The sequence below is a fragment of the Poromitra crassiceps genome, assembly GCF_964638095.1.
Source record: "Poromitra crassiceps genome assembly, chromosome: 1".
Taxonomy (NCBI): domain Eukaryota; kingdom Metazoa; phylum Chordata; class Actinopteri; order Beryciformes; family Melamphaidae; genus Poromitra; species Poromitra crassiceps.
Genome location: NC_139623.1, coordinates 75212757 through 75235289, shown reverse-complemented (window position 1 = coordinate 75235289; position 22533 = coordinate 75212757). Strand labels below are relative to the sequence as shown.

The window sequence follows — 22533 nt, the reverse complement described above, 5'->3', positions numbered from 1 at the left end:
TGAAGGCAAAAACAGTAGCCACCGAGATGAAAATTGAACATTTCAGAGGTGGGCCATCTTGGTGCTTTCGTTTCATGAGACGAAAGGGACTGTCTGTCCGGGCGCGGACGACTGTGTGCCAACAACTCCCTCCCGACTACCAGGAGAAAATCGCAAACTTCGGCGAATACACACAAAGGAAGATCAAGGATCATTCCATCGAACCGGAGCAGATCATAAACATGGATGAAGTGCCCTTGACGTTCGACCTGCCACTCACTCGCACTGTGAACAAGAAAGGTGAATCGTCGATCACGTTAAGAACCACAGGTCACGAGAGAACCAACTTCACTTGTGTTCTAGGCTGCACAGCATCTGGAGCGAAGCTGCCGCCAATGGTGATTTTCAAGCGGATTACGATGCCGAAAGAGAAAATGCCCAGTGGTATCTGCGTCAGAGTCAACAAGAAAGGGTGGATGATGGAAAGTGTCATGAAGGAGTGGTTGTCTCAGTGCTACGTCCAGCGCCCTGGAGGATTCTTTCACCAAAAGAAAGCGTTGCTCGTCCTGGACAGCATGAGGGCTCATATCACCGATTCGGTCAAAGCAGCCATCAAGAAAACAAACAGCATTCCAGCTGTGATACCTGGGGGCACGACCAAGCATCTCCAGCCACTCGACATCAGTGTCAATCGCGCATTTAAAGTGGCGCTGCGCATCGAGTGGGAGACGTGGATGACGAGCGGGGACAAGTCATTCACAAAAACAGGGCGAATGAGGAAGGCAACTTTCGCACAAGTTTGCCAGTGGGTCCTGACTAGGGATGGGTACCGTTCACATTTGAACCGATACCGGTACGATACCGGTACCTGGAATTCGGTACGGTACCCAAAACGGTACCATTTTCGGTACTTTACACGCTCTAATAACAAAAAAAATTACAGTTGTAAAAAAAAAAAAAATCCAAACTTCTCAGAGAGAGCGGTCAGTATTCACTAAAGCCTTCATATCTCAGGCTCTGTAGCACATAGAAACATAAAATAAAAAGCATTTGAGAGCTTAACCCTTTGGCTTTTCGTATTATATTTGCCCTAATGTTCATTAAAAAAAATTTTTATCTTTAACCCCAAAAATTAAAAATAAAAATATTCTAATGCATTTTAAGAAATGTTAATAAAGATTATGGCAAATGTAACCCTTCCAAATAAAAACCCACGGGTTTAAGCTCTCAAATGCTTTTTATTTCATGTTGATAGCTACTATACAGGCTGAGGAAATACATTCTGTTGAACCCTTACTGCAGCAAGAGTAACGTTAGCGTTTAACGTTTAACGTAGTAACGTTTGCAGTCGTTGTGAAGACAGTGAAAAGCCCCGTTATCTAACAACCACAACGGCAGTGAAACAACTAATACAGCTAACGCTAGCTAATTAAATAACGTTACTTGATGTTGTAGAAGTCGATGCCTCTCTCAACGTTACAGCTGAGGAGGTGCTGCTAACGTTAGCAACGGTGCGGTAGGCTATCTGCTTCATTCACCCTCAGCCTATCTAAGAAGTTACAGTCTTCAGCATTTAGCTAAATATATCTTGTGTTTGACCATGCTTCCTCAAGTTTGAGGTGTTTCCCTGGCCAGCTTTGCAATTCACATCACACATGTTGCAACCAGTGTTGTCTGAGTCTATCTTGGTAAAGTGTAGCCACAGCTTTCGGCTGGTCCTGTTTTGCTTTCAGAACCAGAGTGACGTAGTGACGTAACGCGCTCTTGCGTGTTGCCTTAAGGTTCCGTCGGAATTTCTATTTTCACCACTCTCTTTCTATTACTCAGATGCGTTCAAGTACCGAAATTTGGTACCGTTCGTTTTTATGTGAACTGGTACGGGGCAGTACCGACGTAATTCGGTCGGTGCCTGTAAAAGTACCGAGTTCGGTACCCATCCCTAGTCCTGACAGCGTGGAGGAGTGTTAAGACATCCACGATCACCAACGGGTTCCGAAAGGCTGGACTGCTGCGTGACGAAGAGGAGGACGCCGCCACAGCTGAGGGCCTTCAGAGGCTGTTCGATTCGGACAGTGACGAAGAGGAGTTCGTTGGTTTTGAGAGCGACAACGAAGGAGAGAGAGGAGTGGTTGACGAAGCCACCCTGAACCTGTTCGTTTCCGACACTGAAGTTGAGGACTTTGCTGGTTTCAGTACGGAGGAAGAAGAGGAAGACGAGGATTAGTGACTTTACTTTGACTCTGTTTACAGCCGTTTGCTGCACCTTCATCTAAAAGATGAAGAGAAGGATTACGGTACCTGGTTTTGTTGGCAGCACCTTATCCTTTTGAGGATTGTTTTTTGTTTTCCAGTTATTTACTGCACCTTAACCTTTTGAGAATTGTTTTATTGTTTTTACAGCACTTTATCCTTTTGAGGATTGTTTTATTATTATTATTATTGTTTTATTTTTTATAGCTACGGTATTTATTTTGTTGAAATGTTAATAAATGGGAGCTTCTTATAGCCTATAGCCTACCCTACCGTAATGCTTGTTTTGTTGAAAATAAATGGGAGCTTCCCCAAACAGCGATCTCTTTCCCGACATTCCTCTCTGTGCAGAACCCTTTCATATGGTAATTAAACATCAAAACACCCGCGGCTTATAGTCCGGTGCGGCTTATAGAAGAAAAAAATAGTCAATTTTGGTGCTGCGGCTTATAGACCGGTGCGTCTTATAGTCCGGAATTTACGGTATGCTGCGTGTTTCAAAGTGTGTTCCACCCGTAATCTATTATGCAAATTTGCAATCCCGCACCGCCAGCAATCAGCGCGAAAACGAAAGCGTTTATCGCCAAACCATTTTCATGAGAATGGCTTCCTCACACATGCTTTTTGCTTGCCTTCCTCTAGTCTGGGAGAGCACTGTCGCCACTTAGTGGGTCGGTGGAATGGGTTGTACATGTTCGGTGGCTCCAATAATTATATAAGAGATGTAAAAGGGTTAGATGCACATCCCACGGTCAAATTTTTTTTTTTTTTTTTTTTTTGACGTAAAAACACGTCATTGGCAGTCAACCGTTGGATTTAGTTTGACGTAAAAACACGTCATTGGCAGTGAACGTGTTAATAACTATATCGCCCATCCCTACTCATGATATAATATACAGTCTCTAGTGTATGATTCAACTTTTCCCATGTTCTAATCTAGTGTAAAAAAGCAAACAAACTGAAAAAATAAAAGAAAAAAATAAACAAAAATCGCAATAAATCGTAATATCGAATCGCAATAATCGTAGAATCGCAATACTTAAGATGAGAGCTGCAGGTGCTTATGCAGAACTAGTGCACGATTAAGTGCACAGTGGGTAATGACCTGGTGTGATGAAGAATATAGCGAAAGATTAACAAGGTTGATAGCAGCAAAACACTGTCGCAGCTGCCAACAGCAGCACCTCCAGGCTTCAACTAGCCTGTCACATGACGCCTTCATGGTCCCTCGATAAAGTCTCCAGATGCACGTTACCTCTCAAGAAGCGTCACGTGAGTGTGGCGTTTAAGGCCATCTGTCGCTACAAAAGAAATACCAAACGGCGTGTATCACTGTATTATTGGACAGACATGTAACTAACTTTGCAGTCATGTGCAGTTTCAATTTTTCTGGTGTTTCTTTTTTACATGTTTGGGAGAGGCAAATGTTCTCAAAAGTCTCAAAATGTTTTATTTTTGTGCAAAGATAATTTTATTTCAAATTGTTTTATTTGTTTAGTTTTAATATATTTTAAATTGTAACATATTTCATGTATTTTAGTCTGTGATACGTGAAACCGTGGTGTTTTTGTCCAAGGTTATCATACCGTCAAAAACTCATGCCGGCACATCCCTATACCATTTGTTTATTAATATCACAATCGCAAATCGCAATATTGTCCACCATAATCGCTAATCGCACCTTTCCCCCAAATCGTGCAGCACTAGGAAAGAGGCTACGTACAACATTTGTATTAATATACATAATGAAATTATATATCTTGCACTCAAACTATTTAAGGTATATTTGTCCACCCATAGATGAATTCCTAATGCATGTAAACTTTATATATGCTTTTTATGAGAGACTCTCAGGAGTGTTGCTCTAACAGCCCATTCGAGTCTTGGTCCTCCAGCGGCCGAGTAGCAGCTACATGGAAAAAAGAGAGGAGCTTCCTGCTAGTTGCCAACATGTGTTGCCTCAACCTCACTAATGTCCATTCTAATCCTATTAGGAGGACAAAGAGGAACCGTGCATTCTAGTCAGTGGACTCTCTTTGGTGTTCAGGTCACAGAGCATTGTGATGGAAAACAAAGTATTACTTAGAGCGTTATTTAACATGGGAGTCTGAGTAAGGTGAAGAAACAATAAGCCTTAACTTGAGTGAGTGAAAACCTATTTTTTTTTTTTCATATTTTAACCTTGATTGAACGGGTTTCATGCTCCTCTATGGGCTGAGGAAATTCTATGACCCCATGGTTTATGAAAACGTTTCAAACCCCCCATTGGATAAACTGAAAAGTGCACGGTTGGCACAGAGCTGAAATCAGGGCTGTTTTTTCTCAAGTTCCTGAACAGTTCACATATTATGTTTTCCCCCCAAGAACCGTGACAATGTATTGGTTCCAGTATTATGGTGTTCTCCATCATGCCACTCTTGTCCCTCTCCACCAATCAGACGTCCCTGTGACTCCCGAGTTCCAACTTTGTCGGGGTCAGAATTCACAAAAGGCGTCATATCTTTCAGGTGCCTGCCGTCCTGGAGCTGGAGGCTGCCATGCACCTGTTACTAAGGCAACGGGCCTCACGACTCGTCCAAAGAAGACAGGATGATATTAAAGATGAATCATCGGAGTTTGCAAGCCTTTCAAGTCAGTCCATCTTGAAGGTTTTTATTATTTATTTGAACGGCCTCGTTGGTTCTCTGTATGCTCGTGTGGGTGTGCGAGGTGATCACATTCTTGTTTCCCCCACTATTCCCCCACTTATGTTTCCCTCATGAGTGTGATGTAAGCTTGGTCGAGGCGTGGCTTTGAGCATGTGAGCGTGAACATAGAGACATACATGCAAGAGGTGTAGTGGAGGAGCTGTTTCAGCTACTCCCTCCTCCCTTGCGGCTGTGTCTCTCACTCAGCTGGGCCGTCGTAGCTCAGCTCAGTCGGTGGCGATCAGTCACTAAAGTAAAGATGGCAAAAGAATGATGTGTGTGACTTGTCATCACTGTCACATTAACTGTAACGTGTAAGCGAGCTGCAGCCAGGTAAGTGACTTGAAAACAAACGATGCCTTCAAATATCACAATTATTTGTAACAGACTTCATGACTCATTGCTGGGGGATATTTGCTAGATTATTAATTTTCGGGTTTAGATATGGGCAATATTTTAACATGTGTGTGACAGGTTGAAAACAATTAGCCTATCTCTAGCGAATCAAAATCAATACATTTTTGGTTGATTCTAAATTGAAATATTTGTGCACCAATTTTGTGAGATGATGTGTGCTCAGGAATAGGAATTAGGTGGTGGGCTGTCTCAGCTTTTTATTACCCATTCTAACATTGCACCTGTCTCTTCCAGATAAGGCTGTTATGGCTCCTAATCTGGACTCGTTTGGTCGAGACCGCACAGCCTACCAGGAGAACAATCGCCAGAGGAGGATAGCAGAGCGAGAGGCACGACGGTACGAAGCTCAAACTCATGCTCATTTGCAGCTTTTGTCTTTGTAGGCTGTGTTTCTCACTAACCCAACGTTAGTACCTTGTTAGTACCTTGTTAGTACCTAGAACCTTGGGGTGATCCTCGACAACCAGCTGTCTTGCTCTGCCAACATAGCTGCGACAGCACGCTCCTGTAGGTTCTCCCTCTACAACATCCGCAAAATCCGTCCCTTCCTCACAAGAGAAGTGACTCAACTCCTGGTCCAGTCACTTATCGTCTCTCGCCTGGACTACTGCAACGTGCTCCTGGCTGGCCTACCTGCCACCGACATCCGACCGCTTCAGCTCATTCAGAACGCTGCAGCCCGTCTGGTATTCAACCAACCCAAATTCTCTCATGTCACTCCCCTCTTCCGGGACCTCCACTGGCTTCCCATCTCAGCTCGCATCAAATTCAAGACACTGGTACTGGCCTACAGGGCAGTACACCAGTCAGCTCCCCTGTACCTGCAATCTATGGTCAGGTTCCAAACCTCTCACCGCTCCCTTCGCTCCTCTACCAGTGCAGGGCGCCTCGCTCCTCCTTCGCTACGGGCGCTCAAAAGTCGCTCATCCCGATCTCGACTCTTCTCCTCCCTGGCACCCCAATGGTGGAACGAGCTGCCACCTTCGGTCAGGACTGCTGAATCACTGCCGATCTTTCGGAAAAGACTAAAGACTCACCTTTTCAGGCTCCACCTGGGCCCTTCTTGATCACCTTTTCAGGCTCCACCTGGGCCCTTCTTGATCTAACTTCTTTCTCTCTCTTCTTTCTCTCTCTTTATTTAATATTATTAAAAAAAAAAAAAAAAAAAAACCTAAACTAAAACTCGTACCACTGTTCCTTCAGGATTTGTAGTTGTCATAGACTGTGCTCCATAGTTGATTGCTCTATTGCTGACAAAAAGTGTGTTACTGTAAGTCGCTTTGGATAAAAGCGTCTGCCAAATGACGTAATGTAATGTAATGTAGTAGTGTCTTTGTAGGCTGTGTTTCTCACTAACCCAACATTAGTAGTGTCTTTGTAGGCTGTGTTTCTCACTAAGCCAACATTAGTAGTAGGCTTGCCAAGGTATTCGGTGTTACCGGTGGTGAGACATACACCAATTACATAACGTGCCCACCGGTAACACCTTTTGTTTTTATGGAGGAAGAATTGGAAGGAAAACTCTGCAGTTTCAGCGTGCGCCGGTGTAAATTACAAGCGCTCCCTCTGGCCTGTAGTGTGGCCCCGCTGTTATGGTTAGACCACCAACTAACGTTAGTTAACGCTATACATCTTATGAACACAAATGATGCCCTCCTCATACACATGTGGGTAAGACCCTTAGCTAAGCCTGCGTGTGCATACCGTTGTCACTGCGGGCCATCTCTGGAAATGTGTTTGTTAGGGTTATTTGTTGTTATAAAACGGCTCTCTCAAATCAAGCAATCTGATTGGTTCACAGCCATTGTATAAATCCAATAACCCATGGCCATGGGTTATTGGTTGCCATGGCAACTCTCTTACTAAAAGCCTTTGGTTACCTCAAATGACAATGTAAAAAAAAACAAATGGCGGAGACAGCTGTCAGATCCTTGTGAATCGATCTTCGCTTATAACTTTACTAATACTTTGCAGAAAATTATGTTTTGTACAAGAATAGACGCGGGCTAATGTCTTCTTTGCAAAAAAAGGCTGTTAACCCCGCATTTAACCCCGTAACGTTAGTTGGTGTCGGGCTTTGCAGAAAGCACTCAGCTTCTCAGCAAGCGCTGAGAATGCAGCGCTGCGCTCGAGCTGCCTGTCGGGCTTTCCAGAAAGCTCTCAGCTTCTCAGCAAGCGCCAGGATTGGCCAATGTCAACTTCAGTCTCCAGAACGATCCAATCAAATCACCCGCACGTTCTTGCGGTCCCGCCTTACAGTAGTGTTTCAACTGACTATCAGAATACCATGCCAGTCGGACTTATAGTATTATTATTATATTATCATACTTGGAAACCGTTTTATAAAAGCAATATAGCACTCGAGCTGCGTGGTGTTGTGGCATATATCCCGCTGATCAGCAGTTATCCCACTCGGCCTGCGGCCTCGTGGGATAACAGCTGATCAGCGGGATATATTCGCCACAACACACTGGCTCTCATGCTATATTGCTTAAGTATTTGTTGGGTTAGTGAGAAGCACAGCCTACAAAGACATTAGTCAGACAACATTAGTCGTGACGTGTATATTAGAGTAATTGTTCATGTGAGATTGGCATAGTAGTTTTACTTTACTAGTTTTTCCTCAAATAGTTTTAAACAACATTTTAACTGGCTGCCTTGTTTGCGGATGGGAACAGAACTCGGCGGCGTCAAGCCAGAGAGCAGAATGGAAAGAGGGCTGAGCATAGAGAAGGCCTGTCATCCGATGAGGAGGAGACCTCCACTGACCTCACCAGCTTCAACATGGAGAGAGGTACGTGGCATCACTGAACTGCTGCAAGATAGATGGGGTGTTACATTTGTTGATCAAACATTTTTGACACAGATCTGCCACACTTGAAGCAGAAGCGCACACACACCAGTGTTTCCCCTAGACAAATTCTCAGGCCTAGAGGGATTTCGAAACGTACCCCGACCGCAACGGTGGGGGCCCTCGCTGGCGATGCTAAACTTTTAGCTAACCTGTTCGCATCTATGTTGGTAATGGAATCCCAAGTATCATCATACTATTATCATGTGATGCGAACAGTTGTATTATGGGATGTGCGTTTCCCAGCCAACGACACAGGTTGACACGTTTTCGAACAGCGCTGCACGCTGGCACGATGCCCCTAAAACCAAAATGCTGATTGTTTTGAATAATTTGGCATCTTCTATTACTGTCAACACCAGTATTGTTGTATTGTAATAATATGCCATAAGGGTTCATTGAAATTTTGGGGAGAGCAGGGGAAAAAAAATATATATATTTTTTTAATTATTATTATTAATTTCTTTTGCCATTCTTTTTCGGACCTGGCGGGGGCGCTGTTGGCTTGGCGGGCCCGCCGGGCCTGTAGAATGGTAGGGGAAACACTGCACACACACGCTGTCTTATTGCACAGTCAATAATTAAAGCCTGTTTTCCCATCCAGATCGTGTCATCAGGGAATGTAAGAAGGTATTTGAGGATGTGGTGGAGGACTTCCATTCTCTTGACTGCATCAAATCTCATTTTGAGGTGTGGAGGAGAGACTACGCCGACTGTTACAGAGATGCTTACATAGGCTTGTGCCTGCCCAAACTCTTTAATCCCCTGGTCCGTCTGCAGCTCATCACATGGAATCCTATGGAGGTAGGACATGTGTATTTGTGTGTGTGTTTTCAGTGTATTTGTGTGTGTGTGTGTTTTCAGTGTATTTTTTTTGTTATTTGTTTTCAGTAGGAGATTTGTATTTGTGTGTGTGTTTTCAGTCGGTTATGTGTGTATTTGTGTGTGTGTTTTCAGTATTATACCAGGGTTCCCGCCCTTTCTTAAAGTCTTAAAATGTCTTAAATCAAAATCATGTAAATTAAGGTCTTAAATTGTCTTAAATTTGCCGCAAATATGCTGTAAGCATTACATTTGCTCAGTGGTGTCCCGTAAAACATCTACATAGCATTTATTTGTTGTATTAGACGATGAGAGAATCTGCCTTAATAGAGGTATTACGGTAACGTCACGGACAGACGTTCAGTTTGGTTGCACAGCACACATCACCGCTGCTGCTGCAGCTTTCTAAGATCAATCTATTTAATTAGCCAATCTTAATAACAAATACAATGCGGGCAGGAGGCACCAGAGGCCGGGGAGAGCGGCTGGGGAAGAGAAACATTGCGGTCCATCGTGGACTGTAACGTTATGCCGTAGTTGCGAGGCTCAGCAGCTAACAGACATGCCAACGTTAGCTGTTTGGAGGCTAACATTGGCTGTGTACAGAGACGGTACGGTTAAATAACGTGTAACGTTGATGATCGGTAGGAGGTTTAGCTTTCCCCCAGCCCTGGTGAGAGGCTCAGAGAGACCGTGGCAGGCAGAGGTGACGATGCAGGAACCGTGCTGCCCAGGCTGTTAAATAAGAGTATGATTGAATTTGTGCTCATTCAAAGATAGTGTGATGAAGGGCTCAAAAGACTTTAAAACTGGTCAGTTATTTGTTTATAATGAATATTTATTTGTTTCCCTCTCAAAAAAGGCATAAAAAACCCATTTCGGAAGATATCGGCTATCGGCCAAATTGTTATTTTGCAGTCGTTGCATCCCTAATTAATACTCACTCATTTTGCAAACCAATGGCCTCTCTTTCTCTTATCAGTCCCTAGTGAAATTGCACACTGAAAAATTGCGAATTGTGTAGACTCGCCCAATCATTTTAACAAAAAATCAATTTTCTATCACTTTTGAGCCATCGGCCCTCCCGCCCTCTTTATTCTAATCTGGACACTTACCTTTATGATTTGTATGAACCAGATTGGGAAGTCACATGTACTGTATATCAGCCTTGACAGCCTATACACAATTTCAGTCACTGCATTTGTGCAGTCTGGAGCAGCAGTCATTAAGCTTTGACATTTTTTGGATCTTAAATTCTATTTGAGGTCTTAAAAAGTCTTAAAAAGCATCATTGCATTTGACTTTAAAAGAACCCTGTATACAACACTTCTCTTTTTTTCAATGGATGGGGGGGCAAACACTAAAACCTGCATTGCCTTTTGTCCCTGACCAGCCGGAGTGTGCCAACTTTGAGTACATGCTGTGGTTTGAGTCACTGCTGTTCTACGGCTGTGAGGAGCGCAGCAAGCTGAAGAAAGGAGATGTGGATATCAACTTGCTGCCTGCGATCGTGGAGAAGGTCATCCTCTCTAAACTGGCAGGTAAAGAAAGCCACACAGCCACACCTGCTACACGTATGTCAGTCAGTAAGAAAAGATTTGCTTGGCATATGAATGTAGGCAAAGCATTAAGATTGTGTTTTGTATGTGTCAGTGTTGGCAGAGCAGGTGTGGGACCCGCTGTCCAGCAGCCAAACAGCCAGGCTGGTGGGCTTCATCCACAGGCTAATGAAGGGTTACCCCACCGTGCTGCACGGGGAAAACCGATACACACAGGTACTGTCTGCTCTCTTCCTCACTACATGCACATAATGCACACAGGTACTGTCTGCTCTCTTGCTCGCTACATGCACATAATGCACACAGGTACTGTCTGCTCTCTTCCTCACTACATGCACATAATGCACACAGGTACTGTCTGCTCTCTTCCTCGCTACCGTACATGCACATAATGCACTATCACACAGGTACTGTCTGCTCTCTTCCTCACTACCGTACATGCACATAATGCACTATCACACAGGTAATGTCTGCTCTCTTCCTCACTACATGCACATAATGCACTATCACACAGGTACTGTCTGCTCTCTTCCTCACTACATGCACATAATGCACTATCACACAGGTACTGTCTGCTCTCTTCCTCACTACATGCACATAATGCACTATCACACAGGTACTGTCTGCTCTCTTCCTCGCTACATGCACATAATGCACACAGGTACTGTCTGCTCTCTTCCTCGCTACATGCACATAATGCACTATCACACAGGTACTGTCTGCTCTCTTCCTCCCTACATGCACATAATGCACTTTCGCCGCAGAATAACACAGCTCAATGTCCAGAGTAGATCGGCTCTTCGTGGCTTTTGCACCAAAATCAGCTTCTCAATGACAAGAGATGGTAGAATTATTCTCATCTTTATTTACCTTGTTTGTTTTTTGTTTTTGTTGTTCCGTCCAGGAGCTATTGAAAGCAATTGTCTTGCGGACCAGGAGGACGTTGGATGAAGATGTGTTCCTACCACTCTACCCAAAAAGGTGAGTTATCCAGTGAAAATGGGAAGTAGTTAAATTATAATGTTGTGAGTCTGTACCATTGGCATTTACCGACTGATTATTAAGAGTGCTTATGTTCATGGGGTAGTGCCAGTGTACTTCAATGACTACTTCAACCGTGTCAGGGACACCCATACTTATTCTACTAGACGTAGCTCAACTGACTTTGTGCCAGTCAGATTCAGGAGTTGTATGGGGAAGGAGTCATTTTTATATTCTGCAGCTGTCTTTTGGAACAGTCTGCCCAGTGACCTGAAAATAGTGAACAGTGCTGATAGATTCAAGTCCAGCCTAAAGACATGGCTCAAAAGGGACTATAATTAGCCTAGATATTCAGTTAAAGGCACTTTTACATGTTTTTATGTGTCTATGTTATGTCTGTGATGTGTTGTGATCTTTACGATGTCTGTACGATACATGTTTGAACACTTCGTTCCCCCACCCCCCTACAAGGACCACAATGGAAATAAGCTCTGAGCTTTTTTGTGTCTATCCTTGGCAGTATCCCAGACTGTGCTTCTGTCACATGTTATTTATATATTGTCAAATAAAGTCATTCATTCATTCATTCATGTTCACAGTGTGACTGTTTACTGATTATTAACAGTGTTTATGTTCTTGTTTCACAGTGTGTTGGGGAACAAGAACAGTGGTCCCTACTTATTCTACCAGAGGCAATTCTGGTCCTGTGTCAAGGTATAGATGTGTTTTTTTTTGTTTGTTTTAGAGTTCATAGTAACCGATGGACATAATACTCACATATTTGGCAAATAGGAGCAATAAATGAATAGCTACTTGGATATTGAACAGTGTGACTTAGGGGTGTCACGATACACTCAGTTCACGATACACGATATTGGGTTCACGATTACGATACGATATTTTAACAATATTTTTTTGCGATCGATTTGTAAGTTGAGGGGGCATCCTCCATGCTAATTTGAGTAATTTCACCATTTTCATCCTCCGTGTCTGTAACGTCCCTCGTCTGTTCAAACAAAGCAATGAAAAGGAGAGCGAGCATGCAATCAGATGCAGATCAGTGCCACCATGTTCAGCTTCTTTTTCTCACGATATGAGATTTCATCTCAATGATACATATTGTCATGTTTTGATATCGCGATATATTGTGGGACGATATTGTGTGACATCCCTAGTGTGACTTTGTCTGCTGCAATAGTGTGAGACTCTCTTCTCTCTCTGTGCACAGCTGTTGGCCAACGTCCTGCAGTGGGAAGGGATCCTGTCCGCCTCCTGTCTGAGGGAGCTGGCTCTGGACAGCACTCTGAACAGATACATCCTCTCTGCGCTGCAGACCACAGACAACGAGGAGGACAATGTTCAGATGTGCCAGCAGGTTAGGAGACGCATACCAAATAACCCCATGCTGTGCAAGCAGTGTTTTTACATGGCCAATTGTACCTGCCTAAACAGAAAGGCACTGCCAGTCAACATTTTGTAATTTTGGGTCACACATCACCTGATATGTGAAATGACATGGACAGTTCCACAATGATGTAAACACACCCGCATCCAGGATTGGCTGAAGAAAGAGAAACCACCAGTCCTAGTGATTGTCAACAGCGTGCATTCATACAGCTCTCCTGTGTCTCCTTCCACACACAAAGAATGAGCTAAGTCCAGTGGTAGGGTTGTGCGATGTCACCAAAATACCCATCGTGATCGTTTTACAGTGAAACATCGTTTTGGGCGATGGCATCGTCATTGGGGTGGGGTTGGAGGAATGATTAATTATTTATTAAGTCGCTGCGTTGCTGTAATGCCATGTGGCTAGCCGCTGCAATGCGTTCACGTTAACAACAGGACAGCTGAGCTTGAGCTCTACATGATACCAGCAGGCTTGAATAGGCTATTAGCCTCTGCTCTGTGCTACAGCACAGAGCCAGGCGACTGAAGTGGGCAGTGGCTGTCACTACCAGCAATTTGAACGGCGCAAAACAAATAACGTTAACGTTACAGATCCTCACCAACAACGTGTGTGTGTTGAATTTAACTTGCTGGCAGAAAACCGACTGAATTACTGGCTGATATAACGTTAGATTCGCATGGGCTTTTGAACCTAATGTAATGAGAGAGAGTTTAGGAGGAATGGCTAGAGAAACGCAGCTGCTGTATCTATATGGAGCGACTCCAACTTTCACTTTGGAAACAGGCGAGTTAAATTCACGGTTGAAGACTTGTACTCACTTTGGGTTGAAAACAGGAAAGAACGTGAAGTTTCTTCTTTGTCTTAAAAAGTTTTCACAACAACACAGCCGACACGCGCGGGGGACGCCCCGGCTACATTAAACAAGCGCCCCCTGTTCAGAGAAGCAGTGGAGCGGAGGAGGGGGAGGGGAGGCTTCTCTGAGTCTGAACTGGGTGCGCTCGTTTAATGCCGCCGGCGCGTCCCCCGCGCGTCACGGTAAGTGGACTTGGCCTCTTTTATTAATAAAATGGCACAATTTTAATTCGAACAGATAATGAATTACGATGATCCGATGTAGAAGGCTCAGAGGTCGATGGGGGGTCGGCCCATCACGATGGTCGATGCCATCGTCCATCGTGCCAACCCTATCCAGTGGATCACTATTATTTCCTGGCTCTTTTAGAGACGATGGCCTTTACTGGACAAACTAACAAACACCCTTTACTGGACAAACTAACAAACACCCTTTACTGGGATAACTAGTAGGGATGGGACCGATCCAATATTGGTATCGGGTGGCGATACTGAAGTAATTCATGGATCTGATTTTGCCGATCCACGTGCCATGTGCTGCCGATCCAGTTTTTACATGGCTCGGGCTTGTGCTGAATAAGCCCAAGTAACATGAGGCACGCCTCCGTTCCAGTCTCCAGAAATTCTATTCCACAGTTTGCAGATCGCTAGCCTGTAGCTAGTAGCAGCCAGGCCGGCCGCAGTGCTGTGGCTGGCTGTACACAGAGCTCAGCTGAGCCCACTGGGCTAACGTAATATGCCCGTGGCGTGGAGATATGAAATGGTAGATACACGGACAACTTCTCACTAATCCATTTAGCCTTCGTGTTGACTGCTGGAAGTTTACTCTGCATGGGGGTACGGTGGTGCAGTGGTAAGCGCTGTCGCCTCACAGCTCGAAGGTCCTGGGTTCGATTCCCACCTGGGGCGCTGGAGTTGTGACCCCCCTATATCTTCAGTGCCTACTGCCCAGGTGGGCTATCTCGTCGAAAGGGCCTTTCTGTGTGGAGTTTGCATGTTCTCCCCGTACCCCCCAGGGGGTTCCTCCGTACATAACCCCCCACTAAAAACATGCAGAAGATCGTCATCCGACCAGTGACGACAACATCTGAAGTTGGTCCAATAAAGGTCCCCGGGCGCTGGAAAGAAATAGCGACCACTGCTCCTGGCCTGCCCCCTGGAGGAAAGGACAAGCCTGGATGGGTCAAATGCAGAGGACATATTTCACTGGCCACCGTCAGCATGAGTGTGTGTAGTGGCCGCATGCATGTGTTGTAGTGTTCGTGTGACAATAAAGACGGGCTGCCGTCTGAAAATCGTGTTGTTTTTTTTTCTTCTTGGAGTTACTCGAGTGTCTCCTTTCGGCTTGTGTTGTCTGTCTCTTTGGCTGCTGGCTTTCAGACAACGCAACGGAGCGTCCACCCCTCTGAACGACAGCTTTGCAAACATTATACGTTGCTGTCTTGCTTTTTGGTGTTTGGAGAGTACATTCCAGAAGCAGAATCAACTTCTAGCAGACAACATGAAGGCTAAAGAGATTACCGTGAAGTTGTCTGTGTTGTGGCTGTTTGCGTTTGCTCTCTCTCTCGCCCTCTCTGATGTCAGCATCAGGTCATAGCAGTATTGTAACGTTAATGCCGGTAGCCTCACATACATAGTGACACAGTTGTGGTTGTAAACATTTCAGTAAAAATAAAGACACACAAGACATATCTTGGCAAATAAATGTATATTTGACACAATTGTTGTTGTGGGAAAGAATTGATTACAAAACACTAAGTAATAATGTATCTTAGTAGGAGCCAGCTACAGGCAGAGGGCCCTTATTTAACGCAACAATGCCCAAATAGTGCTGATTTGATTGATAAGTATCCTCATTTGCCTTGTATATTTTTTGTATTTTTCTTTCATTTTTTCTTCAATTGGCCAAATTTTTGTCTGTACTGTATATCGATATCGGCAGATGTCCAAATTCAGATATCTGGATCGGAAGTGGAAAAAAAGTGGATCGGTGCATCCCCTACCAACTAGCACATACACATACTTTCTGACATTTTGTTTGAACAAAGAGACTCTATGCTAGTTAACTCTTTGCTGTCTTGTTCCTTCTCAGGTGGTCGACTGTTTCCCATTGCAGTGGTTCTCGGGGCTGAAGGGCCAGCAGACGTTGCCTCAGCTGGAGCCGTTCTGTCGCTACCTCACCCACCTGGCCAACTCATTGTACCGCAGCAGCATGGCCGGGTCTGATGTTGAACGCCGCACCAGCAAGTCAGTGCTTCTTATAGACTAGCTCTAGAGACATTAAAAAAAAATTTACAAGAGGAATTTTGGTTCCTTTCTAGCGCTCTATACCGGGATATAGGGATGGCAAAAATGATATTTTTTCCTGACAGACAACCGACACTCATTAACCAAAATAACCGACAAGATTAAATGTAATTTTTATAGCCTAATCACCCTAATGCATTCCCCTGGGTGACGAAGTTGGCACAACACTTATTCACGTTTCCCTGTGCGGTGCGGAGCGCGTGTTTCAGCGGATGACAGTGTCAGGCAGCAGGGTGCACTGACTACGTAGGCTGTGTATGCCTGCTGCACATGAGGGTGACAGAGTGAGCAGGCAGCAGGGTGCACTGACTACATAGGCTTTACGCTACGTTCACACAGGGCACCTACGCCTTGCCTTGCCTCAACCCACGCCTACAGACCTTGAGCTGTGCGTCGACCTATCACACGCTTTTGCGATCACACTGCACGCCTATTCCACGCTGAACCTGAACCGAGTTACAAACGCCTCTCCTCTCTCCCGAGTGTTTTTTTTGGTCATGCGTGGTCCCGAATTATCATGGGTAGGTAAAATAAATCAGATATATTTAATGTGCTATTGATGCTGGATATGTACTAGGGATGGGCATCGAATTTCGAATTTTCGAATAATCGTTGTTATTATCAAGGTCGACTTTTATTATTGAAATTCGAAAAAAAAGAAAAATTAGTGAAATGTTGCATTGTCTCCCCTGATTCTAAGTACCGGTATAGTCAAATCGCTTGGTTTGAGCAAGTAAAACAATTTTTATAAGCATTTTAAGCAAGGTTTATGGAAAAATGAATGGTGGATGAAATCCCATGAAGAGGGAGAGGGGGTGACTAATTTTTTTTACATTTTTATTTTTATTTTCGAATTTCGAATTAAATTCGAATTTGGCCAGCGAATTTCGAATAGTGTTTTTGCTAGAAATGCCCATCCCTAATATGTACAACCAGGTCTCCTTCTTGGGTGACTGCTGTCATAGAGAACTGGATGCTGTTGTACTAAGTGGATTAACTTTTCATTGTCCATCTTGCTTCTTCGGTTGCTATTCTCTCTCCTGAAGATTTATTTACCGACGGGGAGAAAGCCCCACGTTATAGCCACCCGTCAATCACTCTCTGTCTCTCTCTCTCTCTGCTCAACATTGTTGTAGTAACACCATTTTATTTTGAAATTCAGTTGACTTTGCCATTTCCCACGGATATTGTCGCATTTTTCCTTCATGGCTTGACAGAAGAAGTCTGCCTTCACGCGCCTAGTCGGCTTGAAAATAGAACTCACGCCTAAACGATAAAATCGGCAAGGCACAGGCGAGGCATGGGTACACGCAAGGTTCACGCTCAGGCACCCGGTGTACACAGCCTCATTGACTAAAATTGACGCCTATTTAAAAGCGTGGGTAAAGGCAAGGCGTAGGCAAGGCTTGGGTGCCCTGTGTGAACGTAGCCTTATGTTCTCAGTGTCTGCCTGCTGCACATGAGGGGAAGAAGCACAGCGAGACCCTGCCGGTCCAAGCGGCAGGCGAGATGTCTCCCCTTGTCTGTAAAGACCTTAGTCCAGTGGTTCCCAACCTTAGGGTCGCGACCCTAAGTGGGGTCATGTTTCAGCAGGTAGCCTTCATCAGCGCTGATGAAGGCTACCTGCTGAAATATGTACGTTGTTGCTGCTGTGTACTAAACCTTATTAAATGCTCAAAGCAAAGGACATTCGTGAGTGCTTGCCTTTTCTTGTTTTTGAAGGCAACTTGCATTTTTTACATTTGACCAAATGATCACTCATGGAGAGTCCTTCACAAGATGGAATTAGCGTTGCATTAAGCCCGGGACATACTCCATGTAGGCAGTGAGAGGCGGAGCTCCGGGACATACTCCATGTGGGCAGTGAGAGGCGGAGCTCCGGGACATACTCCATGTGGGCAGCGAGAGGCGGAGCTCCGCAGACTGCATGCGCACCTGGGACAGAGGGGGTCATACTCGAGTGCTGCTCAGAGCTCCGCTGTTTACATAGTACAGTGAATGGCCCATGATAATGTCAATGAAACGCAATTAAAAGTCAATGGAATGCCATTATGTTCAGTAGACTGCGGTTTCACTCTCAAATGTTTGTATCAGCACATGAATAGAATCACCAATCCTGTTTTTATTGAATGAAAATAGGCCTAGATCTGTCTCATTACTTGAAATGACTAAAAACTAACAGTTAGAAATCAAAGTTAACCACATGGGTGAAGAAATGTGGTCAAAACATGGCTCAGTGTAGCCTGCTACTTCATTTCATTCATCTTCCTGTCTCTCCCATGGATCTATTGTCTCCCTGCAAAGCGGAGCAGATCGGTGCGGCGCGCTGCTAGAAAAATCTGGCGACGCGCGGTTACGGCTGCGGTGGCCTCGCCCCCACCTCAATTACTTCATATTGGCCGCACGGCCCTTGTGGTTGGAAGCGCGCATGGAGTATGTCCTGCCCTTTAGGCTTGGGAGTCGATCCCAGAATGCAATGCAAATCAATCCCAGAATGCAATGCAATGCACGCTTGCGTCTTGCATTCTGGGATTGTTTTCCACCATATTGGTTGGCTACATGAGGACGCTTACCTGTGTTCAAGCTCCACCCCGAGATCCATTATTGCAGCCTTTCACATAACTCTGCCGCCCCACCCGCCAATAAAAGGAAGCGAACGCAAAGAAATTACTTGAACGCAAAACCCCCCCAAAAAACAGAGCAGACACTGCGTGGCAGTGGGTGGGTCTCAGAAACTTGACGTCACATTCCTAAGCCAAATTATGTGACATTACTAATGTCACAATATACTGCAAAGGCTTCCATCAATTGACCATAGCCTCAATCAACATTGTGTCACTCTTAATTTTATATTTTAAAATTTAGATGAAAATCTTTGAGATTATACCTTTAAATCAGGATTCTGAGAATAATGTCCGAATTCTGAGATTAAAGTCAGAATTCCGAGTTGCTGTCAGAATTTTGAGAAAAGTTAGTTTTGAGATTAAAGTCAGAATTCTCAGGGGGCATGCTATGTGACATCACAGAGGGTGGCTGTGGCTCAGGAGGTAGAGCAGGTTGTCCACTAATCAGAAGGTTGGTGGTTCGATCCCCGGCTCCTCCAGTCCGCATGTCCAAGTGTCCTTGGGCAAGACACTGAACCCCAAATTGCTCCCGATGGCTGCCTGCGTGGCAGCTGCCGCCTCCGGTGTGTGAATGGGTGAATGTAGGCACATTGTAAAGCGCTTTGGATAAAAGTGCTATATAAATGCAGTCCATTTACCATGTCACTGATGATATTATCGATGGTGTACTGGAATTTGAATGTCTTGGGTGGATCCCTAGATTTTTCGACGTCAAATTAGGATCACGAGCCAAAAAAGGTTGGGAACCCCTGCCTTAAGGTCCTTACACATCAAGAGCGATGAGAATATACGGCACGAAATTGCGATGTGAGTTTTGACCCACCTGTCAATCACAGCCACAGATGTGTACACATCGGAAGCGAATTTCTGAAAAATTGACCGTGGTTTGAAGAAATAAACGCCACAATAACGCTCAGTTAATATTTAAACGGTTGGTTATCGGTTAAACAGTTATCGGTTGACATACCTACCGGGATAGTATGGAAGGATGAAATAGAAAGTTGCAGTGACAGGGTTTCTTTTTGTTTAGTTTATGTATTTATTTACAATAACCGAGTATAAATCATGTGTAGTAAGTTAGGGCTGGGCATTGGCAAGGACCTCACGATACGATACGTATCACGATACATGGGTCACACGATACGATTGTATCACGATACATTGCGATACAATACATATTGCGATATATTGCAATACTCTGCATAATTTACGGAAAATTTAATTTGCTGTGTACCACCCAGGTAGTGTAATAATATGTACCGTAAATTCCGGACTATAAGCCGCGGCTTTTTTCCCGTTTTTTGGCCTTTTTTGGCCCCTGCGGCTTATATAACGGTGCGTCTTATCTATGGATTTTTTCCAAAAAAAAAAAAAAATCTCTCTTTTTTAGCACTCTTTCTAACTATAAATCCACTTCTGTTTTAATTTCCTCTCTTGCCCTCTTTTCACCACACCGCGGACACTGTGTGCCCAGCGGCGGAACAAGAGCTCAAAGTGAAACTGCCGAATATCTTTTGAGTTGGACTGGTCAATAGTACTGTGAGTAACTAAAATAAAAAAATAAAAAACGGAATTCTCTCTTCTTTAGCACTCTTTCTAACTATAAATCCACTTCTGTTTTAATTTCCTCTCTTGCCCTCTTTTCACCACACCGCGGACACTGTGTGCACTGTAAAAAAAACAAAAAATACCATTAAAACACCCGCGGCTTATAGACCGGTGCGGCTTATAGAAGAAAAAAATAGTCAACTTTGAAGGTGCGGCTTATAGACCGGTGCGCCTTATAGTCCGGAATTTACGGTACATCACTTTATATTGATAACTTAGTGGACAAATTGAGTCAAAACTACAGAGTGTTGAGTGTGTTACTGAACGCACTGAAATAAAAAGTATTCTTATTGTGTCACTGAACGCACGGCTGTGCAAAAAATCGATATGGCGATATATCACGATACTTTTCTGAAATATCGATACAGTATTGCGGAAAAAAATATTGCGATATATTGCCGTATCGATTTTATTGCACAGCCCTCTATAGTAAGTTGACTTGCTTGCCTTAAAGGAACACTCTGCCCATTTTCAACCAGCTTTGTATCATTAGAACATCAGTAGTATATCAGAAAACTAAACTGTTTTGAAGTCTGTCATTTAATTTGACAGTTATTGAGTGTTAAAGTGTGGACCAGTGACATCAATGGTCCACACTAACTCAAATGAATAACTCATTAACTCAAATCAACTCTCAATAACTGTCAAAATAGATGACGGTTTTGAAGTCATTCATCTAGTTTGACAGTTATTGAGAGTTGATTTGAGTTAATGAGTTATTCATTTGAGTTAGTGTGGACCAGTGATGTCACTGGTCCACACTTTAACACTCAATAACTGTCAAATTAAATGACAGACTTCAAAACAGTTTACAGTTTTCTGATATACTACTGATGTTCTAATGATACAAAGCTGGTTGAGTGTTCCTTTAACGCTAGCCTGTGACACGTTTAGATTTGAGTCTGTCCTGCTCCTAATGTCTCTATATCATGTGTGTCAATAGGGAGCAGATCAAAGAGGTTGTGAAGCTGTTGGGACACATGAAGGCGCTGGACCACATCGTCACCGTGGCAGCAGAGCACGGCATTAAAGACATCACACCGCTCTTGGAGGCGAAGTGACGGGACAAGACAACAACTCGCCATTCATCGGACTTTGAGCGCAGCACATTTGACCACGTGGGAATGCTGAATTTGGTTCCCCGGAAAAAGTGTGCATTAAAACTCAAAAGGAACAATTATTACAGTGACTGAAAGTCAACTGTAACGGTAAACACACCTCTGTGTAAATATTGTGAATAATGTACATTGTATGAAGGTGTGTGTTTGTGCACCTGTTGAAAGACTAAAAGAAAAGTCTTCAAATGTCATGTCAAGGACTACTGGGTTGTGTGCTGTCAATATAGGAAATGGACACAATGTACAGCAGGAATTGGGAATGTTTGGCATGTTGACTCGACTGGGAGTACACATTTGTTGACGTGGATTTACTGGCGTCTGTCATGAAAACTTTGGACCTGTAAAATTATGCTATACTGACCTAACTTGGCTAGCAGTAAAACAGTAATAACCTTTATTTCTCACTGACTCACTTGCGTTTCTGTGTGTGCCAAAAGAGCTTTCCAGTTAGCAAACGGGTTCAAGTTGTGCATCAACAAAGACTGAAGACCAGCTTGAAGGAAGCATATCGTTATGGTTACTGGATCCATCATCCTACAGTACTCATCATCCTTCACCCATCAACTGTCTTCATGACCCCTTGAAGAACTTTGTATTCAAAAAATTTTAGACTTTTGTTGAAATATTTTATTTGCCTGTGAATAAAATGTGGTTCTTGAAGATGGCTTAAACGTTTTGGATTTTGCATTCTTGACTGAATCCTACTACATTTTTCACCAAATGCCCGAGGGTATCTGTGTTAACATTGAAGTAGCTACTGCAGTGTTTCCCATACATAAAGGAATTTGTGGCGGGCCGCCACAAAAGGATTTGGACCGCCACAAAAAGATGTTGACCAAAAAAAATAATATATATATATATATATATATATATATTTTTTTTTACAGTGCACCTGAACGCAACATGCAAGATATCTGCTGAATAAGTGTCCAATAAATGTTCAAGTCATTCTGGCCAATACTTCTGTCATAGCATTTCAGTCTGGAATATGGAATATCTTTCAATAATCTATGATTTAGCTGCTAAATTGTCAAATACCGCCATCTGCTTGCTACCCAGGCACTTATGTA

The 22533-nt window shown here is 43.9% G+C and overlaps 1 protein-coding gene across 2 annotated transcripts in view; it reads left to right on the top strand.

Moving 5' to 3' along the window:
• Positions 1–22103, top strand: part of paxbp1 (PAX3 and PAX7 binding protein 1) — a 40457-nt gene extending 18354 nt beyond the window's left edge. For both annotated transcript variants that reach the window (XM_083641019.1, XM_083641018.1), the window contains exons 8-18: positions 4737–4860; positions 5568–5670; positions 8012–8127; positions 8789–8988; positions 10400–10547; positions 10660–10781; positions 11470–11546; positions 12194–12260; positions 12775–12921; positions 15899–16053; positions 21289–22103. In XM_083641019.1, coding sequence (XP_083497145.1) covers positions 4737–4860; positions 5568–5670; positions 8012–8127; positions 8789–8988; positions 10400–10547; positions 10660–10781; positions 11470–11546; positions 12194–12260; positions 12775–12921; positions 15899–16053; positions 21289–21406 — 1377 coding nt within the window. In that variant the 3' untranslated portion in view covers positions 21407–22103. The remainder of the gene's footprint in view (positions 1–4736; positions 4861–5567; positions 5671–8011; positions 8128–8788; positions 8989–10399; positions 10548–10659; positions 10782–11469; positions 11547–12193; positions 12261–12774; positions 12922–15898; positions 16054–21288) is intronic.
• Positions 22104–22533: the final 430 nt, after the last annotated feature.